Raw genomic sequence first — 25,084 nt, 5'->3', positions numbered from 1 at the left:
AATGCTTTGTTAGTATGACATTTTTAGGCTAGGATAAATGACCAATTACATTAAAGAATACAATTTATTTACCGGGCACAGAGAACAATCTTAGAAAACAGCTTTTAGACCAACAAGTGTGGAATGTATTTTTTTTTTGTAATGAATTAAGAATTTTACACAAGTACTTAATTAATCAGAAATCTCAAAATGAATAGGAACATTTCAGCGGTTTTAAAACTAATGACCAGATGATGCGGCATGTCATGCAGTGCTTCTCTTCTAACTGCATGACGGTGTGTCAAATTATTTCTGGCTTCAGGCTATGCCAGTGAATGAAACTGCATGACATAAGCATTCATGCTTCTCTGCGCCAAATTTGCCATTAGTTCGGCTCAATTGCTTGTGACAACCTAGATTTCTATTGTGAAATTATGTGCAACTGCTGGCACCTACATTTATAAGTGTAATTTACTGTAAATACTCTACAGTAGCTAGAGTAAATCTCCCTGTTGGGATATTGTTATCTTGCTTTAAGTAAAGCAGGATTCTGAGACTCACCATTTGACTGAATTGCTTAGGAATTGCCTTTTTGCGGTGCATGCTGGTATCTTAAAAAATAATCTCATGGGAATTTTTTAGTTCATATTTTAGTTTGTTATTGGTTGACAGTTCTTTCTGTACTAGCAGGTTACACTAACAGCAAGAAATACCAATCCTGTGGATTTATTAATATGGGTAGATGTGACAGGCACACACGGAACAATCATTTGGCCAGTGTTACCCTCCCAAAAATGAGTGCCTTCAATGTCAAGGGTACTCTCATGCAAGTGCAGCTGCAGAAAAATGCATTACAGTTTTGCAGCCAGTCAAAAGGCCCCACTGTCGGTTATATACATGATGGAAAGGAGGGAAAAAAGGGCCCATTGCCTGTGGCCTGCTGGAATATTCCTCATAAATGATTGAGGTAAAGGGAATTTGAGGCTGGTTGTGAAAACCAGCAGATCAGTCTTCTTGCTTAATGAAAGAGAAGGGAGATGTCGATGCATCTGCCCCCTGCGACTCCCACAAGAGTTGTAAATAAGAAAAAAAAGAAGAACCATTATAATGTTTGAATCCTTCTGGTTAAAGGTTCAAAAACTATTTAGCCATTTCTCCATTTTATAAGCCTCTTCACGCCAGCCTTTAGGCAAGGCAATTGTTCATCTGGAGAAGGATGAACCAGACTGTGATGGCTGTGTTTCAATAAAGCTTGCAATGTGAACAGATGGCTTTGATTAATGCAGAAGCACCAGACAGTATCTCCCTAGATGCCTCCTATTTCCTAAATGAGACATTTGTGTGCAAATGTATTGTTTGTGAAGTTGTCACCAGTAAGTCCACTAATTAAGGTAAAAGTTCTGCGCATTTACAAAAGAAATGGCGCAGGTTTAGTATCCCTTGGCGTTTCTCTCGTCTTTGTCCTAGTTTTAAACTCATTTCTTCAGCTTCCTCTACAATGTTGTACTTCTCAAACTAACCTAACCTCTCCTCAATGGTGGACTGTAACTATGTGCATTTAATCAACTAAGGTCTATTTTAAGATACTTTTATTTGAGTGTTTCCATTTTCTGCTACTTTTTGATTTGTATTATTAATATTGCACTTTTTACTTCACTTTGTTAATTTGATATCTTTATTTGCTTTTTACTTTGCAAATTTAGATTGATAATGCAAAATATAATAAACAAATACATTATTATTAACGATTACAGGTTAAGATAAGAACTTAGTGATCACTGGAGGGAAATTCTACAGTAAGCTACCCAGTAGTAACAAGTAATAAAAAAATTTGCCAGACCTTTACCAACACCAACATTAAAGCACTCATAATTATTACACAATGATATAAAAAAACATTATTCTCAAATGGGCAATTCTTCCATATCTTAGACCATATCTAAGGTGACAATATACACAGAGATACATTCAGGAAGTAAGTAAGAAGAACAATAGAAGTCCTGGACTATAAACTATGTGTATACAAAACTCTAAAAAATTAACATTTAATAAGATCACTAACAGGATAATCAGTTGTACAATGTTACACAATACCAAACATGGTGGCTCTGAATAGCAATGACATGAAGGAAATGAGACTGTGAAAAACATAAATATCACACAATAAATAAATTCATATAAAACAGGTAGGAGTTTTCTAAATAAAGACTGCACATTGCACCATAACAATACTCCCTGAAAGACAACTGATCAAGCTACAGATAATGAAAACAGTAATAAAGAATAACTTGGTAAATAAATTGCTGAAGTAAAGTATTAAAGATATTTAAAGTAACATTGATTATTCAAGCAATCATGCCACACTTTTAATAAATGGAATATGAGAATAAAGACTAAAAGTAAAACTGTAACCTAAAACCATATTGCCATACAAAAGATTGGCAGAAGCACTTGGCATGTCTTGAGTCTTAGAAGTTGATCACAGTAGTTAACTTTGAATGAACAGACGTCTATTGCATTCATGTGTGGTCGGCAGATACAAATAAATTTCCATCCCCAAACCTTGGTGAGTGTGTTTACATGATGCATATACTGTAGATAATATAATATAATGTTAATACCTTGAATGGGATAACTAAGACACATGATATATCAGTTAGGACACTGGACATTGAAATTCATGATTGGGATATGAAGATTAATATGACATAATGTTACGTCAACATTTTCCTTTTTTTCTAAATCAGTGCTGTCACCCTTTTCAACTTCCTGTGGTTTTTACAAATACTTTTTCAACTGACTTTGTCTGAGGTGAATAACTCAGTAAAGGCTCAAATGAAAACCATCAACTCATTTTACCCTATATTAATTTGAGACATATTGTACGTTTTTGCCTGACCTCAACGCAACACATACTTAAGTTCTTATAACACCTTAACAAGAATAGCAGTTTGTATGAAGAAAACTGTGCATGTTAACTCCCAGTTGCAGTTAGAGGTAGCTTTTTCCAAACAAAGACCCTGTTTACACAAATACACTAGTGGGTGAAAATGCTAAAATATTGTATCAGATTTGCCTTTCCTTTAGCATTGCATTCCAGTCTAAAGGGTAAAAATGCATTGTGTGAGTCTCTGTGTGTGCCTTATGTATGTGTGTGCGCTGTGTGCCTTATGTGTGTGTGTGTGTGTGTCTGTGTGTGTGTGTGTGTGTGTGTCTGTGTGTGTGTGCATTGTTTGGAGCAATAACTCCACCTTCTCAGCTGTCCAGACCAAATTGTTAGCTTGTTGTTTACTTTGCGCTACTAGGGAGAAGAGAGGGAGAGAAGTAGAAGGAAGGTTCTACGCAGACGCAAAGATTTAGAGGCGTTGCGTGGCAGTGCGTCACACTACCAGCTAGCCGCCTGGTGTGCACACTACATTGAATTGCACCCACTTTTGCGTCACGACATGCACGCAGATTTCCCCCCCAAAAAGCTTGTCTAAATTTGGGATAAAAAGTGAGAACGCAACACATGTTTTGCGCATTCTCTTCAGATCATTTCCGTCTATACATAGCCTCAATTCAGATACATTTACACATACACCTATGATTTTAAACAAAGCTATATCCCTTTAACTGTTCACGTTTTCCTTCTTAGGGTTGGGTGAGGCAGTGCTACAGGAGGCAGACCATACTATGGAATGACATAATGACAACCGGACACAACGAGCCGTGTCTCAAGAGAGTACTGTTAAGACTACAGTTCCCTTGGTCGACTTGAGGATGTCCACAGCTTCAGCATGAGTCACGCCCTCCAGACAATGTCCATTCACGGCAATGATCTGGTCTCCACGTTTCAGCCTGCCGTCCTCTATGGCCGCCCCCTGCAGAGTGTACAAAGACTAGTCTGTCAGTGATCCCGAGCTGGTTCCGCCATGACACTACAAACACAAAAAAACTAAATGATACTGCAATTACTGAGAGGAAATGTAAACGATCACACGGAAATCAAACGCCCATCTGAAGTGAATTCTGTTAAACATGTTTAAACTACGTGTTTAAATCATATACGTGTGGATGATGTAATAACAATGACATTGTTACTGTACAATTCAAGGGTGTATCGCTTTTAACCAAAGATGTATTTAGAATTCTAAATATTGAAACAATGTGTGATGGTAGAGCATGTTAATATAATTATTGTTCAGTCATTAACTGTTAAAAACCTTTTTCAGTTTATACATGTGGCTTTGTGTTCTTGTCTCTTACTGTGTGGTATAAACAGACACTTTGCCAGTATAACTGAATACCATGCTGTAAATTGATTTCGACACCAGGATCCCCATGAAAGACTTCTCCTTGGAGGACGTTATCTCACCTTGTTGAAGACAGTTTTGATGTAGATCGGCAGGTCTCCGTGAGGGCTGCTGAACCCTCCTACGATGCTGAAGCCCAGGCCTGAGGAGCCTCTCTCTAGAGTGATGGTCTTATACGTGCGAGCACTGCGGGAAAAGGATGCATAACAATACATGTGTGGTGTTGGCAACGCTAGTGCTGCACTAGCTCTGCACTGAAATGTGTGATTGTGTGTGTTTGTGTGTGTGTGTGTAAATAATTATCTCATGTCACCAGGAAAGAAAAAGGTGACATTTCTGATATACTGTACTTTTAAATGTAAATGTGAATCCCAGAATTATTGTAGTTTGTTTTTTACAACTAAAGAGTAATATTTAGGAACACTGTTTCTCAGCCTTACCCCCAAATTCCACAGGATGCGGAACGGCTGTGGATCCGCCTCGGAACGGCAGCGGGGTCATTAGGTTTCCATTAAAGTCAATGTGTGTACTTCCACAGACTGAGGAACGGCTGCGATCCGCAGCGCTCCGCAGCAGATCCGCAGAGTTTCTATTTGTTGCTACAGCAATTCAGCACACAGCAGAAAGTGCGGGACAGGAAGTCGAGCACAGATACATATAAAAATATAAATAAAATAGACCATGCTCACGGTGGATCATATTTCCCTGCACTACAACTTTAAAACACAGCACAGAGTTGTTTCCTCTCTATTCCTCTAGATGGAAACCAACTGTTGTTGATTTTTTGGTTTTATTCTACATGAATTTGTGAGATCCCGTGGGTGCTCGAGACTTCAGCTGTCAGTAAAGGTCGCAGCTGTTCCGCAACATTTCTAGACCTGGTGTGTGTTAACGGACGGCGGAGCACAGAGCTGAAACGCAGCGGAGCCGATCCGTAGCCATTCAGCATCCTGTGGAATTTGGGGGTCACTCAACCTTCTTGAATATGTTAATCAATAATTATTGCGTTCTTCCTTTAATCACTATAAATCTTAAAACTTGATTTAACTGTCAGTTGACAGAAGTTTTCCAGTGTCTTCAAATGTATTATTTAGTTTAACAAGCTGTTGAAAAAAACCAAAAGGGTTATTTCCTCAATGAAATTAAAAAACAAATTGGTCTTTTGTTTTGTTAACTGAAAGTTGACTCAGAACAAATGATCAACAAAATACAAATCACAAGAAACACTGCAGCTCCTTCTGTCAAAAAGCACAATGGTCTCAGCGCTTCTCACACAGTGGCTGCACTTGCTCATTATTGTCAAGGGAACCAGAGCCTGCCTTTGGCCTTTATTTAGTGAATAAACCAGGAGGGAGCCAAAGATCATAAAGTACAACAGACGGTCAGGAAACTGATTCTTACGAGAGGTTGTTGTGAAAACGGGGCAGGCTGCTGGACTGGCCTGACGTCCGCGCATGAATATCATTGTGGTCCTTTGTGTTGCACCCATCAGAACCCCTTGCCACCTGCACACGCAGACACACACGCACGCACGCACACACACACACAAACAAACACACACAAATGCACGCACGGATGCGCGCACACACACAAAACGTTTTTTTAACACACAACATTCAAGTCAAGAACAACTGGCTCATTACAAAAAAACTCTTTTTCTTTCTTGCAAAAACAAATCTTTCCAGAGCCTTATTAGCGTTAAGACAAACAGCGTGTCAGACACAGTTTCGTCTTTTACAGTAGTAATTACAGTATAGTGTTCACATGCAAAAAACACTAATTAGGGGACGACCATCTTATTTGTATTCCTTGTTAAAGACTCTTCTCACAGGCCTTAGGGATTAACTACTGTATGTCTCCCTGTGACATTACCTGCAGAGTGATGGTTCCAGGGTTATTCAGCAGGACTCCAGCTTGGTGGTGAGTCATTCCCTCCATAGACACGTCATTGATACTGAGAATCCTGTCTCCTGTCTGATGGTAACACATAAACATTTCTGAGGGCATTTCACTGACTTACAGAACTTTCATTCCACTACAGAACTACTTTTTTGAATCTTTTATGATTTTAGAAGGGCTTTCAGGCTTCCTTTTGTAATCTATAATGTATTTCTTATTTTTAAAATCTGTATTAACACATTTTGTGTTTTGTACAGTATCTCAAATATGTTTTTAAAATGCTGTATTTCATCCCCTATATGTAGTATTGTCTATGGTGTGCAATTTTAAACCCTGACAAAGCAAGCATTGTTGAAACATCGGTCTTCATCCTAATAAATCTGGATCTGTGAAAATACTAATTAATATACCTTAACACAGTCTATTCAACTCTTAACCCTATAATCAAATCATTTCTCTTAAATAAAAGGCTAACCCTCATGAGGACTGACTTTTTGTCCACAGACAGGAGGTGAGTCCTCACGATGTGATGGCAATAACAAATCTGTCCCTATAAAATAATTAATACATAATACACACAGACACAAAGACACTCTATGCACTTCCCACCTGTAATTGCTGCGTTTTGGCAGCAAGTCCATTGGTATCCATGGTAGCAATAAAAAGAGGTACGTTGTCATGGGGACTGCCAAATCCTCCTGCTACACTGATGCCCAGGGAGTCACATGGACCCTGTGGTGAAACCAAACACAAACACACAAACGCACACACACACGCACGCGCGCGCACGCACGCGCACACACACAGACACAGACAGAGTTGACCCTAGACAATAATGAATCACATGGCAGATTCTGCACCTGCCTTGGGTTCAGCCAGGTAAGGAGGCTATATATAAAAATGTGTAATATTCATACATTTATTTAAAAAAAGAAGAAGAAAAAAATAAATATATAATTAATTATAATTAACAAATTAAACTGACAAATATATATATATATATATATATATATATATATATATATATATACACATACATACTGTATACACACACACACACTGCACATCCTTTTAATCTGTCATTTGAAGTCAGTTTCTCCTAGGACCTGGACAGAATGGGACATCAATAAACACAGTTAAGTTTGTCTTACCTTTTCTATTATTACTTTTCTGGAGTCAGGGTAGTTTTGAAGTGCTGTTATGGGGGAAATACATATATACTTGCATAATCAGCTTGAGTATGTTACCAATATTCTTTACACTAAAATTAAATTGTGATTGTGTTCACATATGGGCTATGCTGAAAGAAACATTAGGGAGACTCACAGTTGCTCCCCGTCTTGTTATCTGTCTCCCTCTGGTGGCCGAGGGAAGTATCACATCCACTTGAGGGGGTCAGGGTGGAACAGTCAGAGTCTTCGCTCTGGATAAAACACAACTTAAAGTACTCCTAGGTTCACAAAGTACTATTGTTAAAATGGTGCAAAAGAGTAATAGTTAAGTAACATTAAAATTACTGAGCTGATTTAATCCGTACGCTCAGTACAAATCACAGAATTAAATGCCTGATAACTTTTTTTACATTTTCTTTAATAGGCAGTCATGGATTAGACACAGACAGCCATAGGAAACAGCTTACCTGGCTCTGCTGTGAGTACTGCAGTCCAGCTTTAAAACGAGCCACCTCCAGGTGGACTGCTTCACTGCAACTCTGAAAGCAACGTGACACATCTCCCATTAGATGATGAATGTATGTAACAAAACTGCATAACCCCACAATTACTTTGTTTATGAACTGTGTGGTAAGTGTGAGCGTGAATGTGTCCGACCTGTAAAAGTGTGTGTGCATGTTCCTGCAATGCTGCACGGACATCCTCCCCATTGATTGACAGAATCTGGTCACCTAGCAATAACCTGCCATCAGAATCCGCTACGCCTCCTCTGATGATATCTGACACAAAGACGCCTGTGTCATTACTGTTGAAAGAAAACAGAGGTCAAAAACGAAATCTGTGTCACGCTTGTAGACTGAATTATGTGACCTGTAAGCCCTCTGTTTTGCATAACGTCACACTTGACTTGTACAAATTATTATCCAACACCTCTTTTTTAATGATCCCGGTTGCCGCAGAGTCTCTGACCTCTACCTGGCTATAGGTAGAGGCCTTCAAAAGTCGACAACACTCTCCTTTTCTGATACTTATAACATGGAGTGTACCTTGACAGTATCCACATTACCTTTATCTATTATAGAACTTGGATAAAAAACTTGAAAAGACCCTAAAAGATGGTCAATATTTGTTTTTCTTACTGAAGTGTGTCAATTAAGGATTCACCGAATGTAGGATCCGATCAAATATCGGGCTTTTTGACAGGGTTCAGTTTCTGCTAAACCTTGGAATTTTTTTCCACCGGACCAAACCCTACGCTTGCGCTAGGCATGCTACACTGGTTGATGTTATGACGCCACCGCTGATTATGGGAAGGTTTACATAAGTGGACCGCTCAATGCAGTTAGCTGGGAGAAAATGAAAATGGAACTTGTGAGCAGAAAAAGTGTTGTTTGGCAGTACTTTCAGTCAAAAGATGGGGATCCAAGTCGAGCTACATGTTCAATTTAAAATGCCAATATATGCCAGTATTCTGCCAAAACCCCCAAAGTCTGTATTTGGTGCATCTCTAAATAAAAGAGCAAAATTGAAAAAGTAAAAAATACCATGCAAGATCTTGCAAGATCTAGGCGGGCTTTAGGAGGCAACTACAATGTCCCATGTCATATAACCTACATAAATACAAGATTTGGTCTGACATGGAAACCTGAAGATACAAAAAAATAACTTTGCAGATACTCATTTGTTCAACAACATCATGAACATACGTCTTCCCAACTGTGGTGAACCCCAGCCCCTCCCCAGGGCGAGGCCTCAGTTCCAGGCTGAAGACGTCCCACAAGTCCTCCTCCCTGTAGGCCTCCTGGTGCCTGAAGACACACAGGCGAACACGCTGGGTGGTGAGCCGAAGCACGGCAATAGCCTCATCGTGAGTGGCCTGCCGCAGGTCTATACCATTTACCTGGGAGGAAGTGAGAGAGATGCAAGCCATTGTTGTATGAAGGAGGTTAGGTGTAACGGTATTTGTATTTTACAAACAGCAGATGGATCTTACAACTAATGAAAAGGAGTGAGTCATCATGATTAATGGCTGCATTGAGGGCATTGGCATCAATCTACAAGCACGCTTTTGCTTTGAAGGCATCGGCATAAATCTATAAACATGCTATTGCTTTGAACCATCAATGTGTTGCTGCTTTCTGTTGCTCTGTATTATTTGTACGCTGTTTTGGGCATGCTGACTTTGTTGCTTTAGTTGTAATTTCAACATCATATAGTCTTCTAGCTGTATTTCTTAACCTTTCTTAAACTTCATTGGCTTTAAAACCTTTTGCCAAAGGACTGCAGTTTAAAATTTTGCAGACTGGCTTACACTGATGACAAAAATGTTAATTAATGTGTGTTGTCCTCATAAATAAAGACATTATAAATTAAAAAGCATTTACAATATTTCATGATCAGAAATTGGAGATACAGTCCATTCACTGGACAGTGATAAAGTACAAATGCAAGTCTTGACTTCTGAATTTTCATCACCAAATTTAAGTTCTGGTTACACTGACATATTTTGTTCAGAATTGTGTTCATTGTCTTTTGAAAATGTTGGAGGTGGAGATTATGCACCTTCAGAAGTGTGTTTCCTGTTTCATTGCATTAGTTAAATAACTGGATTCTCTCATGTGTTTTTCAAATATTCTAATGAAGAATTTGTGCAATTGAGAAAAATATTTTATAAATTTTTTCTATTTCACTTATGTTATATATCTGTAAATGTGAAAAATATATACAATCAGATATGTAAAAATGTAACAAGAGCGGAAAGCAACAATAATATAAAATATTAAGAATAACATACAAATAAAATGTAGAAGAAATATTCTAAATAGCACAAATGCTTCAACACACAAATTTGAAAACACACTAAAGAGAATCTAATTATTACAATGTTGCACTAGGAACAAAAGACACTAACTAAAACTAAAACCTGACACTTCTGGCCTTCCTTGATGCAAAATCATTCATATGTTATCTGGTCCCCTATTCAATGATTGATAAAAGGCCAGTGACCTCAGGTTTGACTTGATCAACTCTAGTTTTGAAAAGCTCCCCCTGCTTGAGCCACAGTGACTGGCAGAGTAAGTGAAATCCTGAGATCCGCCCAAAAGTGGGGGTTGATCTCTGAAAGATCCTTATGCACAAAAGTGATAAGCTCATGGAGGCTCATGGAACCCCGTTCCCCTCCTTGTCCAGACCGATCCCTTTGGGAGACCAAGCAACATTGGTGCCGATTTATGTTTTGTGCTCACAGACGCATGTCCTTTAATAAAAATAAATGTGTGCATTTCAGATGGCCGACACAAACAAACTTGCCTATCAACTTGATAATAAAGCCGTAAAGCATAGGCTATCTTTCAAATCAGGATAGGATTGGAGATGAAAAGTTTAAGTGACACATAACCGCGATCAGCTTCGAGGGTGCTCAGTATTGGCAGAGCACCCAAGGTATCGGCGCCTATGCCCAGCAACGTGTTCAACCCAGAGGTGACCGGTGCCCTGCTCCCCCCTTCCCTCTCAACCTCACCTTCTCAGCAAGCACAAAAACTGCTTTGAGGATTATTTTTTTAAGTGCTCATGCCACCCCCCATGTGTCATGAAAAAATGCTGCCCCGGGAAGCTACCCGCTTCACCCGTGCCAAAAAACGCAACTGGTCCAGCCTTTACTTCCGTGACAAACGTGTGTCACTTTGTAAAGCACGTTATAATGCTCGCCTAGCCGCTGGTATGGCACTCCCTCATGCTCTGCAACTGACAAACTAGCAGTACTTACTCCCAACAAAGATGGTACAGAGGTGAGATTCCTCACTCGGTAGATAAAACAGAGAGCTCAACACACAGGGTGAAAAGAGGAGCTGCAGCAATGTTCAGAACACCAACTATATGGTGTATTTTTTTTTTAATAAACCTATTCTGATACAACCTCTAAATACAATTTTTAACCCTAAAAATTTACTAAATATGAGGACTTTAATGAATTGTATTACGTGTTAACTATAATGGAAAGCCATGGAATTGCAACAGATTTGTACTTACACTAAACCCTGCCAGTGAATCTGTCAAATGAATAGATAACGGAATGTTTGTGTGTACCCAATATACCTCTAATATCTGGTCTCCAGCCTGCAGCCTTCCATCTCTTTGTGCTGCGCCTCCATCATTTACTTCATGGATTATTATCGCCCCCTAGTGGAAAAAAACAGAAAACAATATTATTGCAGATAACCCAATCCAGCTAAATTTTATCAGCATTGAACTACTTAGTAATTCACAATACAGCATGTGCACTGACAAAGGCTGTGCAGATGCATTGTATTGTGAAGAAAACATAGACAAACCCAAATTGCCTAATTTGATGTTGTAAATCTTGTTTTATTTGGATTATCAGGGATTGATACATTATGATAGATGTGTGTTAAATGAAATGATTTTAAATACCAACTGGCTGCTCTCACCATCAGAGTGTCACATCCTCCGACAATGCTGAGGCCCAGGCCTACATTTCCTTTACAAAACTCTATCGTTGTTTCCCTGCCAGCCACAACTGGGCAGTACAGGGGGTCGGGGGTTGTGGGAGCAGATCCTAGCCAATCAGACTGGCCGGTGGGAGAGGTCTGCATGGCATTGAGTGATGAAGAGAAGGAGACAGGGAGTGTAGCAAGAGAAAGAGTGCAGGGATAGGAAAAGGATGTTGGGGGAGGTAAAGAAGAGGAGGAAGAGAGACTCTTGAAGGGGTTGATGGAGAGCTTGACAGTGACCTGATGTTTGAGAATCAAACTGGACACCTGAATACAGAGAAGACAGGTTAGTCATAAATCATTACATCAGTTTGACCTTGTGTGTGTGTGTGTGTGTGTGTGTGTGTGTGTGTGTGTGTATACCTTGCACACTGACAGTCCTGCCACAGGTACATCACCCACTGCTACGATTATGTCTCCAACCTTTATCCTGCCATCCTGCACCCAGATAGAAACATGAATAAAAAATGGAAGATAAGCAAAAAATGTACAAAAGTATATGCAACGGACGGATGGTGAGGATGTGGGAATATAAATCCAACACACCCTCTGGACAAATATCTGAATAACCGTTGCCTGGGGCCCTACATGAAAGCTTATTAGTACATGACGACATCATTTTAAAACATAGACATGGAAACTATGGTTTAAATATTACGAGAAATACCAAGAGACCAGAGCCATCAAATCAAAGCTTATAGCTGCATACTGTATCTTGTACAGTAATGTGGTGCTTATTGGCACTTTTTTTCTGACATATTATTGAGTGCTGAAGTAACTAAAGTTAAGGTCAGGCCATTTAGGCTTGATAGATGCAAAAAACTAATGAAATCATGTACAAACTTTGGTTTTTAAATTTTTAAATCTGTGATGAAGGTAAAAAAAAAAAAATCATCAAGGTGAAAGATAAAAACAATATCCTAAGCATACAGAGTATTATATTTAGAGCAAAGAAATGTTACTTTGGAAAATTATTATGAACACTTCTGTGAGGTCAGGATAACATGCAGTGGTAGAATGTATCAAAAATACATTTACTCAGTGAGTATTCCCATTTTATGCTACATTATACTAGAACTCAGAGGCAAATATTGTACTTTTACTCAACTGCTTTTGTTTGACAGACAGTTACTTTGAAATATGATACATTGTTATAGATATAACTACCCAACAATAAATAAAAGTTGTTTAAATTGGCTTAATTATTTAAAGCTGCCCACTCCTTATGAATCTCTAATAATAATCAAATAATTTGCCATAACACTCATAAAACACATTATAGGGAAGAGAGGAACAAATGACACTGTTGAGATACAGTCATCGTATGTAGGCTACATGAAGGAATAATGTTATTGATGAACATGTTGAAGGTTATAATATATGCTACTGGTGATGTCACACCTTACTGGCAGTGCCATGTTGGATCAGGGACCTGACAACCACTCCTTCCTTGGACTCCCCCTCTGCCAGGCAGAGGCCAAGACCTACATGATCCTGAATTGAGATTGAAAAAAGCAGACAAGATTTTTAACTTTAAACAAAGATTTAGTAAGGCAAATAGCTACTTTCATTCTTTACAACAATGTGGGAGGGTAATTATATTTTCTCTAGCATAAAGACTGTGTTTGCTACAACTACAGTGTGTTATCAAGCGAGCTGTTACATATGTGCAGCTGGAGGCCTGACAATTGTCAATGCCAAGATTTACTGAAGGTATTGCACCTGTGGTAGGATGATGTGCTGGATGTCTGTGGATAATCCCCCACGCTGTGCAGAGTCTGTCTGGGAGTCGCCTGTGTCCTTACACTCTGTGGAGGATCCATGTGCTGTTTGACCAAGAGCTGCATTATTCCTAGCAAAACAAAACCAAATCTGGTGTTATCCCTGAGCTGGTCATCAAACACCTGTATCCTGTTAAGTTTGGGAGAAATGCACCAGATGCGACCAGCAAATCACTTCACTTGTTACCTTATGAGAATTATCTTGACTTTTGATGGAGTGTTACTGATGATGGCGGAGGCGTTTTGGTGACTCCGCCCGTACAAGATCTGACCATTGATCTGGAAGAAAAATGGCATTATGTACTGTCCCCTTAGCAATCTTAATTAAATCCAATTCCATGTAAGTCTGCCTTTCTGCCACCTTCTTCTGACTCCCCTCTCTCTCAGCTGTCAGCATCTCCTCTACTTTCATTTTCCTCATCTTCTCTATTACACGGTTGCTCATTGCAAAAATCCAGCCCAGCACCAACCATCTTTCAAATGGTAAATTGTCTGATGAATCCACTTTGCAGGCACTCAACGCTCTCCACTCATCCATGCCTCCTACCCACTGCTCCCTTTCTGCTGCTCTCAGTTTTGACTCTCATCTTATGTCTCTCTCTTGGTATCCAACCCCTCTTGCCCCCCTAAAAACTCACCCATTTGTTAATCTCAACCCTCTTAACTCCCTTACTGTTCCCATTTCCTTCTTACCTCCAATAGCTCGTCTCCAACCCGTATTCTCCCATCTAAACCTGCAGGTCCTTGAGGGTCTATATCCGCCACGTGGACATTCATGCGGGCCCTGGAACCATCCTTGTTCCCTGAAAGGCTGATTCCCAGGCCGTGAGCCTCAGGGTCCTTCTCCAGCTCAATCATATGGAGCTTCCCAGACAGACTACCATAACGCTGAAGCATCTTTTCTAGGAAAGACAAGAGTTAACAAGGAGAATATGCTGGGTAAGCCAGAAAAAGTGTGGGACACTACATGTTACAATACCTGTTAACACCAGCATAACACCCTTAAGGAGCTTGTGTGATTGTGTGATGCCGTGATTTGGCTGTGTGTTTATCTATATCTGTGTGCATTGAGTTGCTTGACTGCGAAAGTAAGCCTCGTCCCTCAAAGATACCCTATGGACTTACCTTACTTATAGCGCTATGGATCAATGTTGTTTTGAGTGGTTCCCTATTTGGTTTGTTCATTCAAAGAGTAATTTCTAAATGATTGTGAGATACCTGACATACCTTTATATTTTAATGTTACAGAGTTTTTTTTGTAATAGAAGTGTATAGCACAAAGTCTCTCTGGGCCAGAGGGCAGCGTGTGCACTGTGTAAAGGTGGCTACTACACTAAAATCGCCACACATCCCTGTGTAAGTATGTGTGACGTCTTTATGGTGCAGACTTACTCCTGCCAGTGTCGCCCTCATCTTCAGCTGCCGTCGTGATTGGTGTTGCGACAGTTATGGGGTTTCTCCTATTCGCTCTATCAGATTTTGGCAAAAGTACCTTGGGAGAAGTTTTGCATTATTGAGCAAGCAGATTTGGAAATGCCTCAGGGGTCCTTCAGGCATGAGTTGGACTACCCCTGAGGCTGTCTCAGTGTGCTTGATGTAGCATTGGGGAAAAACTGACGAACAGGATGAATTAATGAACACAGTTTTAATGTCAGCTAAAAATAACATGAAAGATGACCAGAATCATGCATTATTTTGTAACCAACTTACAAGTGCATGGAAACATAACTTCAAAAGGATGCACTGTCTATTTAGAGAGTTATACATCTCCACCAAAGATTAAAAAAAAAACAAAGGGTTTAAACAAACAAGGTAGCTGCGAGGGACTTTGAACTACAAGCACTCTATCTATAAATATGCACGTTAATTAAGTTTTTGGAAGTTGGCTTAGCGCAAATGCTAATGCAAGGCTGCTTTTAAGATGCTGCATACCCATGATAACACATACAAACACATACACACACACAACAATGTACCAACCTTAAAGGGAGTGGGAGTGAAGGGGTTTGTAGGGGAAAGACTAAGGAACAGACTGAGAGTCTCTGCTGCCTATGATCATAAGGGGAAACAGATATAGTCTTACACACATCAACACCAAAACAACAGTCTGCCTTTCAAAAAACCCTTTACAGCCCCTTCATTCTTTTTACCAATACCAATGTAGGTGTTAATGACTCATCACTCTATTTATAATATAGTGTACACATAACATTTTCTATACACGACAACGATACACAGCCAAACACCAGTAACTGTGTGGGAACAGAAACTGAGAAAATGTTTTTAAAGCTTGTTATCTGTTCCAATGTAATCTAAAGTAGCAGTCACAACCTTCCAAACACAAACAAGTAGCTACTGCTTTTTGACTTGACTTCCATGCATGTACTTTTCTATGCTATACAATAGATTTTACATTGTATTTATCTCTTCTAAAAAGAAAATAGCAGTGTGAAGCTCAACGTGTCTAGTATACTAGTGTTACCTTGCTGCTGTGTGAGTTTGACTGTGGTGTTGGAGTAACTCTCTCGTGGTTGGTAAGCATTGGGGACTGTGGGCAAAACACAAGATGCAGCTCCTTCAAACGATGCCTCCAATATATATATATATATATATATATATATATATATATATATATATATATATATATATATATATATATATATATATATATATATATATATATATATATTAATGTCATGTACTGTACATACTGAATATACACGCACAGTGTATTTCTCAGCCAGTACAATTTCTTTTGAGTGGTTCCCTATTTTGTTTGTTTGTGTGCAAACAAATGACCCACATATGAACATGTTACACATCCTTGCCAACAGTTTCACACTATTTCATTTCATCTACAGTATGATAACAACTTGGCTCTTTGAATACTATAAGCACATAAAGCAAACCATAAAAGAACATTTAACTTGAGTAACATGACAAAGAAGAGACAGAAAATCTAAGTTCTCATCTGAAAAACTAAAACCCATTCATACAAATGAAAGTTGCTCTCCCAGAACATATTTAGAGGAGTGTGGTATTATTAAATGGCGTATTAATAACAAGTAATTCTGTCTGTTATCACAACTTGCTTTTCGGGTGTCATTGCATGCCATGTGGTAGCGTGTCAATGCACGGTAGAAATGTGTTGATTGTGCCTGTTTTCTGAGATGCAGTACCTGAGATCTGTGTTGTTCAGACTGCACCAGGAAAACCACAGAGTCTCCAGCCCTGCGGATGGCCTCCACGGCCTGCTCATGGCTGGCATCTCTTAGGTTCACACCACACACCTTGGCCAAGTCAACACACACAGACACACACAAACACACGCACGCATATACACACACAAACCCATACACACAGTAATGACGGAACATAATGACATTAGTCTAATCTTGTGAAATTACCTAATCCTTTAAATCCCATTTAACCTCAATACACACACATTATACATCATACATTGTATGAACACATGCTTATGCCTGCAAACACACACAATCCATTTCTTGCCACTTTTCAGTCTCTCTACCACTCACAGACTCTTACAGGCATAAACACGCACACACACATACCTCTAGTATCCTGTCTCCAGTCCGGAGGGTGCCATTATGTGCTGCCGGGCTGTCGGGGCTGATGTGCTTGATGAAGACTCCCCTCATCATCTCTCCACTGCTCAGTCTCCGGCCCATGCCTTTGCCTCCCATTATGCTGATACCCAGGGACTGGCCTGGCGCTCGAGTCATCTGCACACTGGAACACAAAGCAGGACACAAGGAACAGCCACACGTTTAAGGCTAGGTGATGACGAATGCATGTCCTCTGTATACCAGATGAGGACCTAGTTTTTTTGAAACATTACTGCAAAAGTGCACAAGAGTCAAAGCAATAGAACATTATACCTGCCAGGGAGAGACACAAAAGCTGGTCTTAGCATGCAGTTTGTCTTATGTGAGTTACCCAAACGGGATACAGTTGTAAATGTGATAAATACAGGTTGTGAAAGTAGTCGGTTTCTCTGGGTCTAAGAAATATGAGCATGTTGAGTCTGCGTTGTACTGATCTACCCTTGCTGTGAACATAACCTGAGAACACTAGGATTTTGCTAAGCCTTCTCTGGCAAAGAGAGGATAAAAGGCACCATGGGCAGAGTTTTGAAAAAAAAGCAGAAAATGGAAAATCTGAAAAATACTAAAGGCAAAAAAGGACATATTACTTACTGTACATCACTGATTAACTAACCTTCTAGGTTGATCCCAAGAAACAGTGGCATGAGAACAAAGCTCCTCTTCTCCCTCCTCGTTACCATCCACCTTTATCTCCACTTCCAGTTGTGGTATTTTCCCACCTGCACTACTCTTATGCTTTTTCTCCACAATCTCTCCATCTTCTTTTCCTTCCTCCTTATTGTGAGGTTGAGATTTTGGAATCTGCCAACTGACGGCGAGAGAACAATCAAACAGAAATAATGTTGAATCAATGTGTGATGTTGAATGGAATCATTGGCTATGCTCAAAATGTTATATTTTTTAAGTTTTATTTAGAACAAATTAAATTATTAAATTGATCAATAAGTTAATTTACAGAACATTAGTTTGTAAACATTAAATACATGGTAATTGATTAAATGCTTAAGTTAATTATCAAGCAAAATGTCAAGTAATCTGTTATTTCAGCCTCTCAGATGTTAGGATTTGCTGCTTTTCACTGTTTTCTGTCATTTCTGTAATCAAAATTCCTTCGGTTTTAGACCGGTTGGTTGGGTAAAATTAAACAAAACAACACTTTGAGGAAAATTGTGACAAGCATTTGCAATTAAAATTAATACATACTAGCAGAATTGCTGCAGATAACAAGGTATCTGTTATTTTTTTCAAGTTCTGACACACAATGACACATGGCTAACAGCAATTTACATTGGCGGGCCTTCAGAAGATGCACTGCTTTAGGTGGAAACAGACCTGAAAATACACATTTTCTGCCAGTGAGGTCGCAGTAAGGTAGTGTCTTTATGTGTGTGTTAACACATCACATTCAACTAGGTATATATAAAAATTCTCTACCTCTTTCTTTCTTTCATACATACATATCCATACATACATACACACACATATCTGTGTGTGTGTGTGTGTGTGTGTGTGTGTGTGTGTGCGTGTGCGTGTGTGAAAGAAAGAAAGAGGTAGAGAATTTTTCATGAATATATTTAACGGTGTAGGGCTGTAATAAGCCCATGGAGGTGAGTGATAGTGGTTCTATCTGCGCAGCAGGAGCCTGTAGCCAGTTAAGTTACAGAAGAGGGCAGAACAAATGGTTCCACCAGGGGTGAAAGAGAGGGGCCGGGAGAGGGGTACCAAGGCAGGGGGGAGAGGGAAAATAAGGTAAAAAGAAGAAGAACAGGAAGAATGAGAGATGAGAGACAGAGGGAGACACAGAGTCAAGAGATAAGTCTAACAGAGAACGAGACAAAGACAATGTACCGAAAGATAAGAGGGAAGAAAAGGATGCAGAGAGAAATGGGAGTGAGGAGAAAGGCAGAGGCAAGAAGATGGAGCGAAAGCAGGGTTAGACAGAAGCGAAACAATTCATCTTCACTGACAGTCAGCACTGAGATCCATAAGCGAACAGCTAAATATAACTCACAGATTCAACATTCAGAGAAGGTTTTGCCTTTACCACAAAGAAGAATGGAGAAAGGAAAATACAGAAGAAAAGGGAGTCAAACTGAGCTTGTTGCATACTGGAATACATTGTTTCTTTCATGGATACGGTTAATTAAAGTGCAAGATAATAGCTCAGATCATTAGCATGACTGAAATGTGTGACAGTAATAAAACCCTGTCTGCAGAATGTGTTTCATAGCTTGAATTCTCTGTAGAAAACATATTAACATGTAATAAAGCTGGAGCCTTGAAATCTAATAAACCTTGAGACAGGTTTATATTGGGCCTGAATACGGATTACGTGACCATAAATAAGAGTCTGAGACCTCTTGATCTTATATTACCTTGAGTCTGGGGCCGGGGTGATGGTATGGACTATGGCTGGGCCTTTGAACGGAGCTTTGGATGGAGCAGAGGCTCGGACTTCTGCTGAATCTGGAGCTGCGGCTCGGAATTTGACTGAAGCGGAGGATTTGAGGGTGGATGCAACTGGAGTGGGATCTGCAGCTCTGACTGGACCGGGTGATCTGGCATGGGCCACGGCAGGTTCTGGAGAAGGGGTTGGTGGGGTGGGTGAGGAAGAGGTGCTTGGTGCAATGGATGCCAGAGGTGGTAAACACAGACGGGTACGGTACTCGTCCACCTGATGGGCCGGGACATAGGTTATGCTAAGGGTAGGGGAACATAGGAAAAGAAGTGTGGGGGAGAGGTGAAAACATTTTAAATATTAATATGACTCAAGTTTTGCCATCAATCTGTTTTCACATCTGCACATTTATTTAATTTTCAGCACCAAGCAATGAATAATAAGATGCCGAGGAACGTGAAAAACTACATGGTTCTTGAATGGTTTCTATGCAGGAAAGATGGATTAAGGGAATAGTCTGACATTTGGGAAGATGATTTCCTTTACCTTCTCATCAAAAGTTAGATGATACCACTGTCATGTCTGTACCGTAAATATGAAGCTATAACCAACAGCCACTTAGCTCAGTTTTGCAAAAAGACTATTCACAGGGTGAACAGCTAGCCTAGTTGCAATTCTCTCTGCAAAGTTCACAAATTAACACAGTCTGTATTGTTTGTTCAACCTGTACAAAAAAACTAAAGTTTAAAAATTGACAAGTTATGACTTTATGTGTGGGACCATTTCTTGGCCGGGAGTGGTCAATTTCTGGAGTCTTGTTGTCACCATGAGGTTGAATGAAAGTGGTTTTGGACTAACTCTCCAAAAGAAAGCAAATGAGCATATTTCCCAAAAAGTTGACGCTTTAATTGGTTTGGTAGTTAATACAAAATTAAGAATTAGTTTACGCTAACTTCAGGTAGTCAGACACGTCAATCAGACAAATTTCTTTTGTTGACAGTCTGGATTTTAATCATTAGACAGTTATCCATAACAATTATGCATCACTAAATGAGAGAAGGGAAACCGAAGCAATGTTTAATAATGCTAAATAATTCAAATCATCATTAATCATTGATTAGCAATTAATAATAGACTTGTTCTTTAAAAAATCAGTCCTAAAAAACAATCATTAAACAACCATTAAGTTTAGGATGGCTGTCTTACATGCCATATGTTTTAAAGTGACTAACGTATATGTACTTTTTTAATGTTTCTGAGACTGTGTTATTTTTTATCTGATCATTGTAAATTACCTCTAACAGCAAACGAAACTAAGGGCCCTATCTTGCACCCCGGGCAGTGCAGCGCAAAGCCCGACGCAAGTGACGTTGTTAATTTATTTTCCCGTCCAGTGCCCACGTTGTTTAAATAGGAAATGCACCTGTGCCCCTCTTTGTGCACATGGGTGTGCTGGTCTTACAAGGTGTGTTCAGGTAAATTCTTGGCGTATTGCTATCTTGAGGCAGCGGGAAGTGATTGCACCTTTGACCAACAAAAATCTGGTATAAAGTCAACACTGCAGCATTTCAGTGTTATTTTAACAGTGAATTAGTAAAATGCGCTTAGGCTTATGCACAGTGCACAGACTATGCTTGTTACACACACACACACACAGGGAAGTGCAGCAACACACACACATGAAAAAGATTACAAATATTATAATTTTTTTAATAATTATAAATATTACGATGCAAATCCGCACTCAAAACAGCAATGGACCAAGGTACAAACGCGCCTGGCTTTTATAGGGAATGGGAGAGGACGCTTTGATTGGATATTGCATGATACGTCCAAAACACACCTATTAATTAATGAAGACACTACGTACAACCCTTTTGAACCATGCGCCCGGCGCACGGACCCTTTTTTACAGCGTCACTACAAAAGTGAATTTGGACATTTTTGCCCTAAACGCACCTGCGTCAGACGCTTCACGCTGTGCAATTAGAGAGTTAAAATAAGGCCCTAGCAGTGAAAAGAATAATTTTTCTATAGTTTTTAACAATGCCTTGGCCAGGGTTAGATTTTTCCCGCAAAGACACAAAATGATTTTCGCCAGGTTGACCGGCTCTACAGTAACGCATTCTGACGGTTTCACAGATTTTGATGAAACATCGGAAAAGCCTGTGTTAGTGAGTATCTAGCAAGGTAAAAGGCAGTAGAAGATTACTCTGTACAGGCCTAATTGTATTTTAATTTCATTTTAGAAGTTTTCTGTTGTAGGTACAACTGATACTGGGGCAGAGCCATCACAAAAAATTGAATTCAAACAAAGAACAACAAAAAGCTAAAAAAGGAAAGGGACAGACAGTCGGGCTTTCCACAGATGCACACAATTACAAGATTGTAAGTAATTCAAAACCGACCCCGAATTGGCCCTCAGGTTTGTAATATATCTATTTAATTAATAAAATAACTTAAAATGCAAGATGTGGTTTTAAGACAGTAGCCTACGTTAAATTACGTCCCCCTTCCATTTAGAACCTGGTTTTATTTCTTTTCAGTCCGTGTTTGTGTTCGCCTATTTTCTTTTCCCTTGTCCTTCTGTACTTGTTTAAAATGTCCTTGGGTTTCCTCCTGGCCTTGGGTGTCATGAAATGTACTGTATCAATCTAAGTTATTATTACGTAATGGTCTGGCTCTTGACACAGTGACAGTGATACCTGGTTTAGCTCACTATACATCCAAGATAAGTTACCGTATGCAACAATGCATTTGTAACGTATTTTCTCTTTTTGTAAATGAATGATTTTCTGTCTGAGCAAAACACTGATTGCAACTACATGACCTCCCAGTAAAGCTAACTCTGTAATCTTTATGACAGCAGGTGTGGTAAATCAACACCACTTTGTGGTTGCTAAAAATCAACACAAACTGAAAGTTACAAATTGCTAGCTTAAGTAATCTAAAATTATAGATGTGCCCCACTCCATTAGCAGTGCTTGTGCTGCAGCTGGTACATAAGATGAAAAGAAAAAATGGAAAAGAAATTGTGCCTAAATGTGTGTGTGTGTGTGTGTGTGTGTGTGTATATACATATATATATATATACATATATATATACACATATATATATATATATATATATATATATATATATATAAATATATATAATAAGTAAATGTTCAAGACAGTTTCAAGAGTTTCTTAAACACAACATTTATGATAAGAAAACATGTCTTGCATGAGCCTAGATCTATCTAAGCTATGGTGTAAATGATGTAATTTAAGTCAAGGACATCATTAAAGCCCCCCTCCCCAACACACACTTCCATTCTTGTGTAAGGCTACAAGTAGACGTGCTGTTGAATCCTCTGAAAGACCACTCGTGGTGGCAGATTGAATATGGAGGCCTTCCACGCTAAGCTGTTGTGACTGAGCTATGTGGACAGCCTGTCGTGTCTCAACAGAACTCGTTTGATAGTGACAAGCCCTCACCCTACTATGTCTGACTATTCTGAGGATGCCGAGGAACCCATCTGCCTCCATTCTTTGTTAGTTTGTCTGCAGTGCTGTCAGGAGGAGGCTGTGTGTGTGTGTGTGTGTGTGTGTGTGTGTGTGTGTGCATGTGTGTGTGTGTGCATGCTATGTGCATGTGTTAAAGGAAGACATAATGCATGTGTGTGTTCATCTGTGCGTGTATTGTGCTATGCATCTATGAGAGGCTCTTTAAAATGCTTTTTTTATTCAGAAGCACACTGTTCAAGGTGAGATGAGCAATGAATTATTCAGAGATATTTCCCTGAGCAGGAAAAAGGTGTTTTTGGAGGTTAGACCATTGAACGGCTTTGTATGTGTGTGTGTGTGTGTGCGTGTGTAAAATTAAGAGATAGAAGGAGAAAGAGACAGAGAAGTTGAGAGTGAGTGGGAGTGAGATTTGCGGGGCAGCATGGTGGTGGAGGTGGGGCACATCTCCAATCATCCAAACAAGCGTTGTCAATGTGGTGCCATAACTGCTGATGTTAGAACAAGTAATAATTTACCCAATTTAGCCTCAGGAAATCTTTAAAATTTCATCATCTAATCTAATTTAACATGACTGCAGAGCCTCAGTCAACTATGACTGCAGTGTCAAAAACAAGGCGCTAATGGAGATCCAAAGTGAGATGAGATCGTTTACATGTGATGATGTAGAGAAAGTCATGTTTATGACTGCTGGGAGCACATATTTGTATTTATGATGTGCTTATACTCACTCATTCGAGTCACATAAACTGTCAAGATCTAGATGGGTTTATCTAGAAAATGTGAGCAATATTAAATTACCTTTTTTTCAGTGCTTGATTGTTCTCTGCATTCCCAAAGGACCTTTCTACATCCTCTCTAAACTAAGAACTTTTCAAGCAAACATGTGTTTAGACCATGACACAGGGTAAGTGCATACGACTGTCATCTAAATAACTGTGCTATATAACTCACTGGAGTATGTTTTAAATGTGCCACATGTTTGTCCTACTTTACTGCTGGGCCCAATGCAGGGCCTTGATTTGTGTAAAATGTTGTGGCCAATGAGCCCATTGTCAGGTTCCACAATTCTTACCACTACAGTCTTACAAATTTAGAAATAGCATGGGTATATGTGTTACACTTTAGCCAGACACTATTGGCTACATTATAACCTACACAATTAATTTTGTTTTGTGTAGGTTAGTAACTGTGGTGACAGGTTACATATGAGTGATGTGCAGTTGTCATAAAATTCGCCTTAAAATGGATTACGGTGGGGCTCAAAAGTTTGGGTACCCGAGGTAAAAATTTGTATTAATGTGCATAAAGAAGCCAAGAAATGCTGGAACAATTTCCAGAAGGCATCAGATGACACATCAGACATTCGTATAATATGTCACGAAAAAGTTAGATTTCATTTCCAGACACCATTTTTTTGTTTTCTGTTATTTTGAAAGCTTAAATGATAGAAAATAAATCTAACGTATCTGACATATTATACGAATGTATAATCTGTCATTTGATGCCTTTTGGAGATTTTTTCCATTGTTTCTTGGCTTCTTTATGCACATTAATACAAAATTTTACCTGGGTTACCCAAACTTTCAAGCCCCAGTGTATATAAAGAGATAAGGAAGATAATAATAATTAAACATGCAACTTATTTTTTCATCCTTTAAACGTCACAAATATCAATATATCAATGTCTATTGTTCACATTTTGTGCTAGGGGGATGCAGTACTTCTGTGGCATAGTTAGAAATGCATTGTATTAAGAAGATCATCATCATCATTGGGTGTGTAGGACATTGGGAATCATCATCAAATCTGTTCCTAATTGCTTTTAAAAGCAGTTCACATCCTGTGATGGCTTATTGACAGTTTAAACACGGGACCGTAAATATGAAGCAAAAGCAGATATTTACAACAAGGCA

General features: G+C 39.3%; 1 protein-coding gene across 3 annotated transcripts in view; it reads right to left on the bottom strand.

The window, feature by feature from the left end:
- Nucleotides 1-2,007: 2,007 nt before the first annotated feature.
- si:dkey-92j12.5 (multiple PDZ domain protein) overlaps nucleotides 2,008-25,084 on the bottom strand; it is a 40,091-nt gene continuing 17,014 nt past the window's right edge. The window contains exons 21-44 of one of the 3 annotated variants that reach the window (XM_034894449.1): nucleotides 19,639-19,962; nucleotides 17,877-18,071; nucleotides 17,210-17,387; nucleotides 16,817-16,927; nucleotides 16,120-16,185; nucleotides 15,618-15,686; nucleotides 15,030-15,129; nucleotides 14,331-14,539; nucleotides 13,825-13,916; nucleotides 13,579-13,708; nucleotides 13,258-13,350; nucleotides 12,220-12,294; nucleotides 11,794-12,123; nucleotides 11,441-11,524; nucleotides 9,052-9,245; nucleotides 8,003-8,150; nucleotides 7,813-7,884; nucleotides 7,500-7,623; nucleotides 7,325-7,368; nucleotides 6,783-6,905; nucleotides 6,147-6,248; nucleotides 5,676-5,779; nucleotides 4,337-4,460; nucleotides 2,008-3,842 (exon numbers count right to left, since the gene is read on the bottom strand). In XM_034894449.1, coding sequence (XP_034750340.1) covers nucleotides 3,696-3,842; nucleotides 4,337-4,460; nucleotides 5,676-5,779; nucleotides 6,147-6,248; nucleotides 6,783-6,905; nucleotides 7,325-7,368; nucleotides 7,500-7,623; nucleotides 7,813-7,884; nucleotides 8,003-8,150; nucleotides 9,052-9,245; nucleotides 11,441-11,524; nucleotides 11,794-12,123; nucleotides 12,220-12,294; nucleotides 13,258-13,350; nucleotides 13,579-13,708; nucleotides 13,825-13,916; nucleotides 14,331-14,539; nucleotides 15,030-15,129; nucleotides 15,618-15,686; nucleotides 16,120-16,185; nucleotides 16,817-16,927; nucleotides 17,210-17,387; nucleotides 17,877-18,071; nucleotides 19,639-19,962 — 3,238 coding nt within the window. In that variant the 3' untranslated portion in view covers nucleotides 2,008-3,695. The remainder of the gene's footprint in view (nucleotides 3,843-4,336; nucleotides 4,461-5,675; nucleotides 5,780-6,146; nucleotides 6,249-6,782; nucleotides 6,906-7,324; nucleotides 7,369-7,499; nucleotides 7,624-7,812; nucleotides 7,885-8,002; nucleotides 8,151-9,051; nucleotides 9,246-11,440; nucleotides 11,525-11,793; nucleotides 12,124-12,219; nucleotides 12,295-13,257; nucleotides 13,351-13,578; nucleotides 13,709-13,824; nucleotides 13,917-14,330; nucleotides 14,540-15,029; nucleotides 15,130-15,617; nucleotides 15,687-16,119; nucleotides 16,186-16,816; nucleotides 16,928-17,209; nucleotides 17,388-17,876; nucleotides 18,072-19,638; nucleotides 19,963-25,084) is intronic. The other 2 variants (XM_034894456.1, XM_034894463.1) reach the window with 2 other exon arrangements.

Source organism: Etheostoma cragini, chromosome 2 (genome assembly GCF_013103735.1).
Source record: "Etheostoma cragini isolate CJK2018 chromosome 2, CSU_Ecrag_1.0, whole genome shotgun sequence".
NCBI lineage: Eukaryota > Metazoa > Chordata > Actinopteri > Perciformes > Percidae > Etheostoma > Etheostoma cragini.
This window is presented reverse-complemented; position numbering and strand designations above follow the sequence as displayed.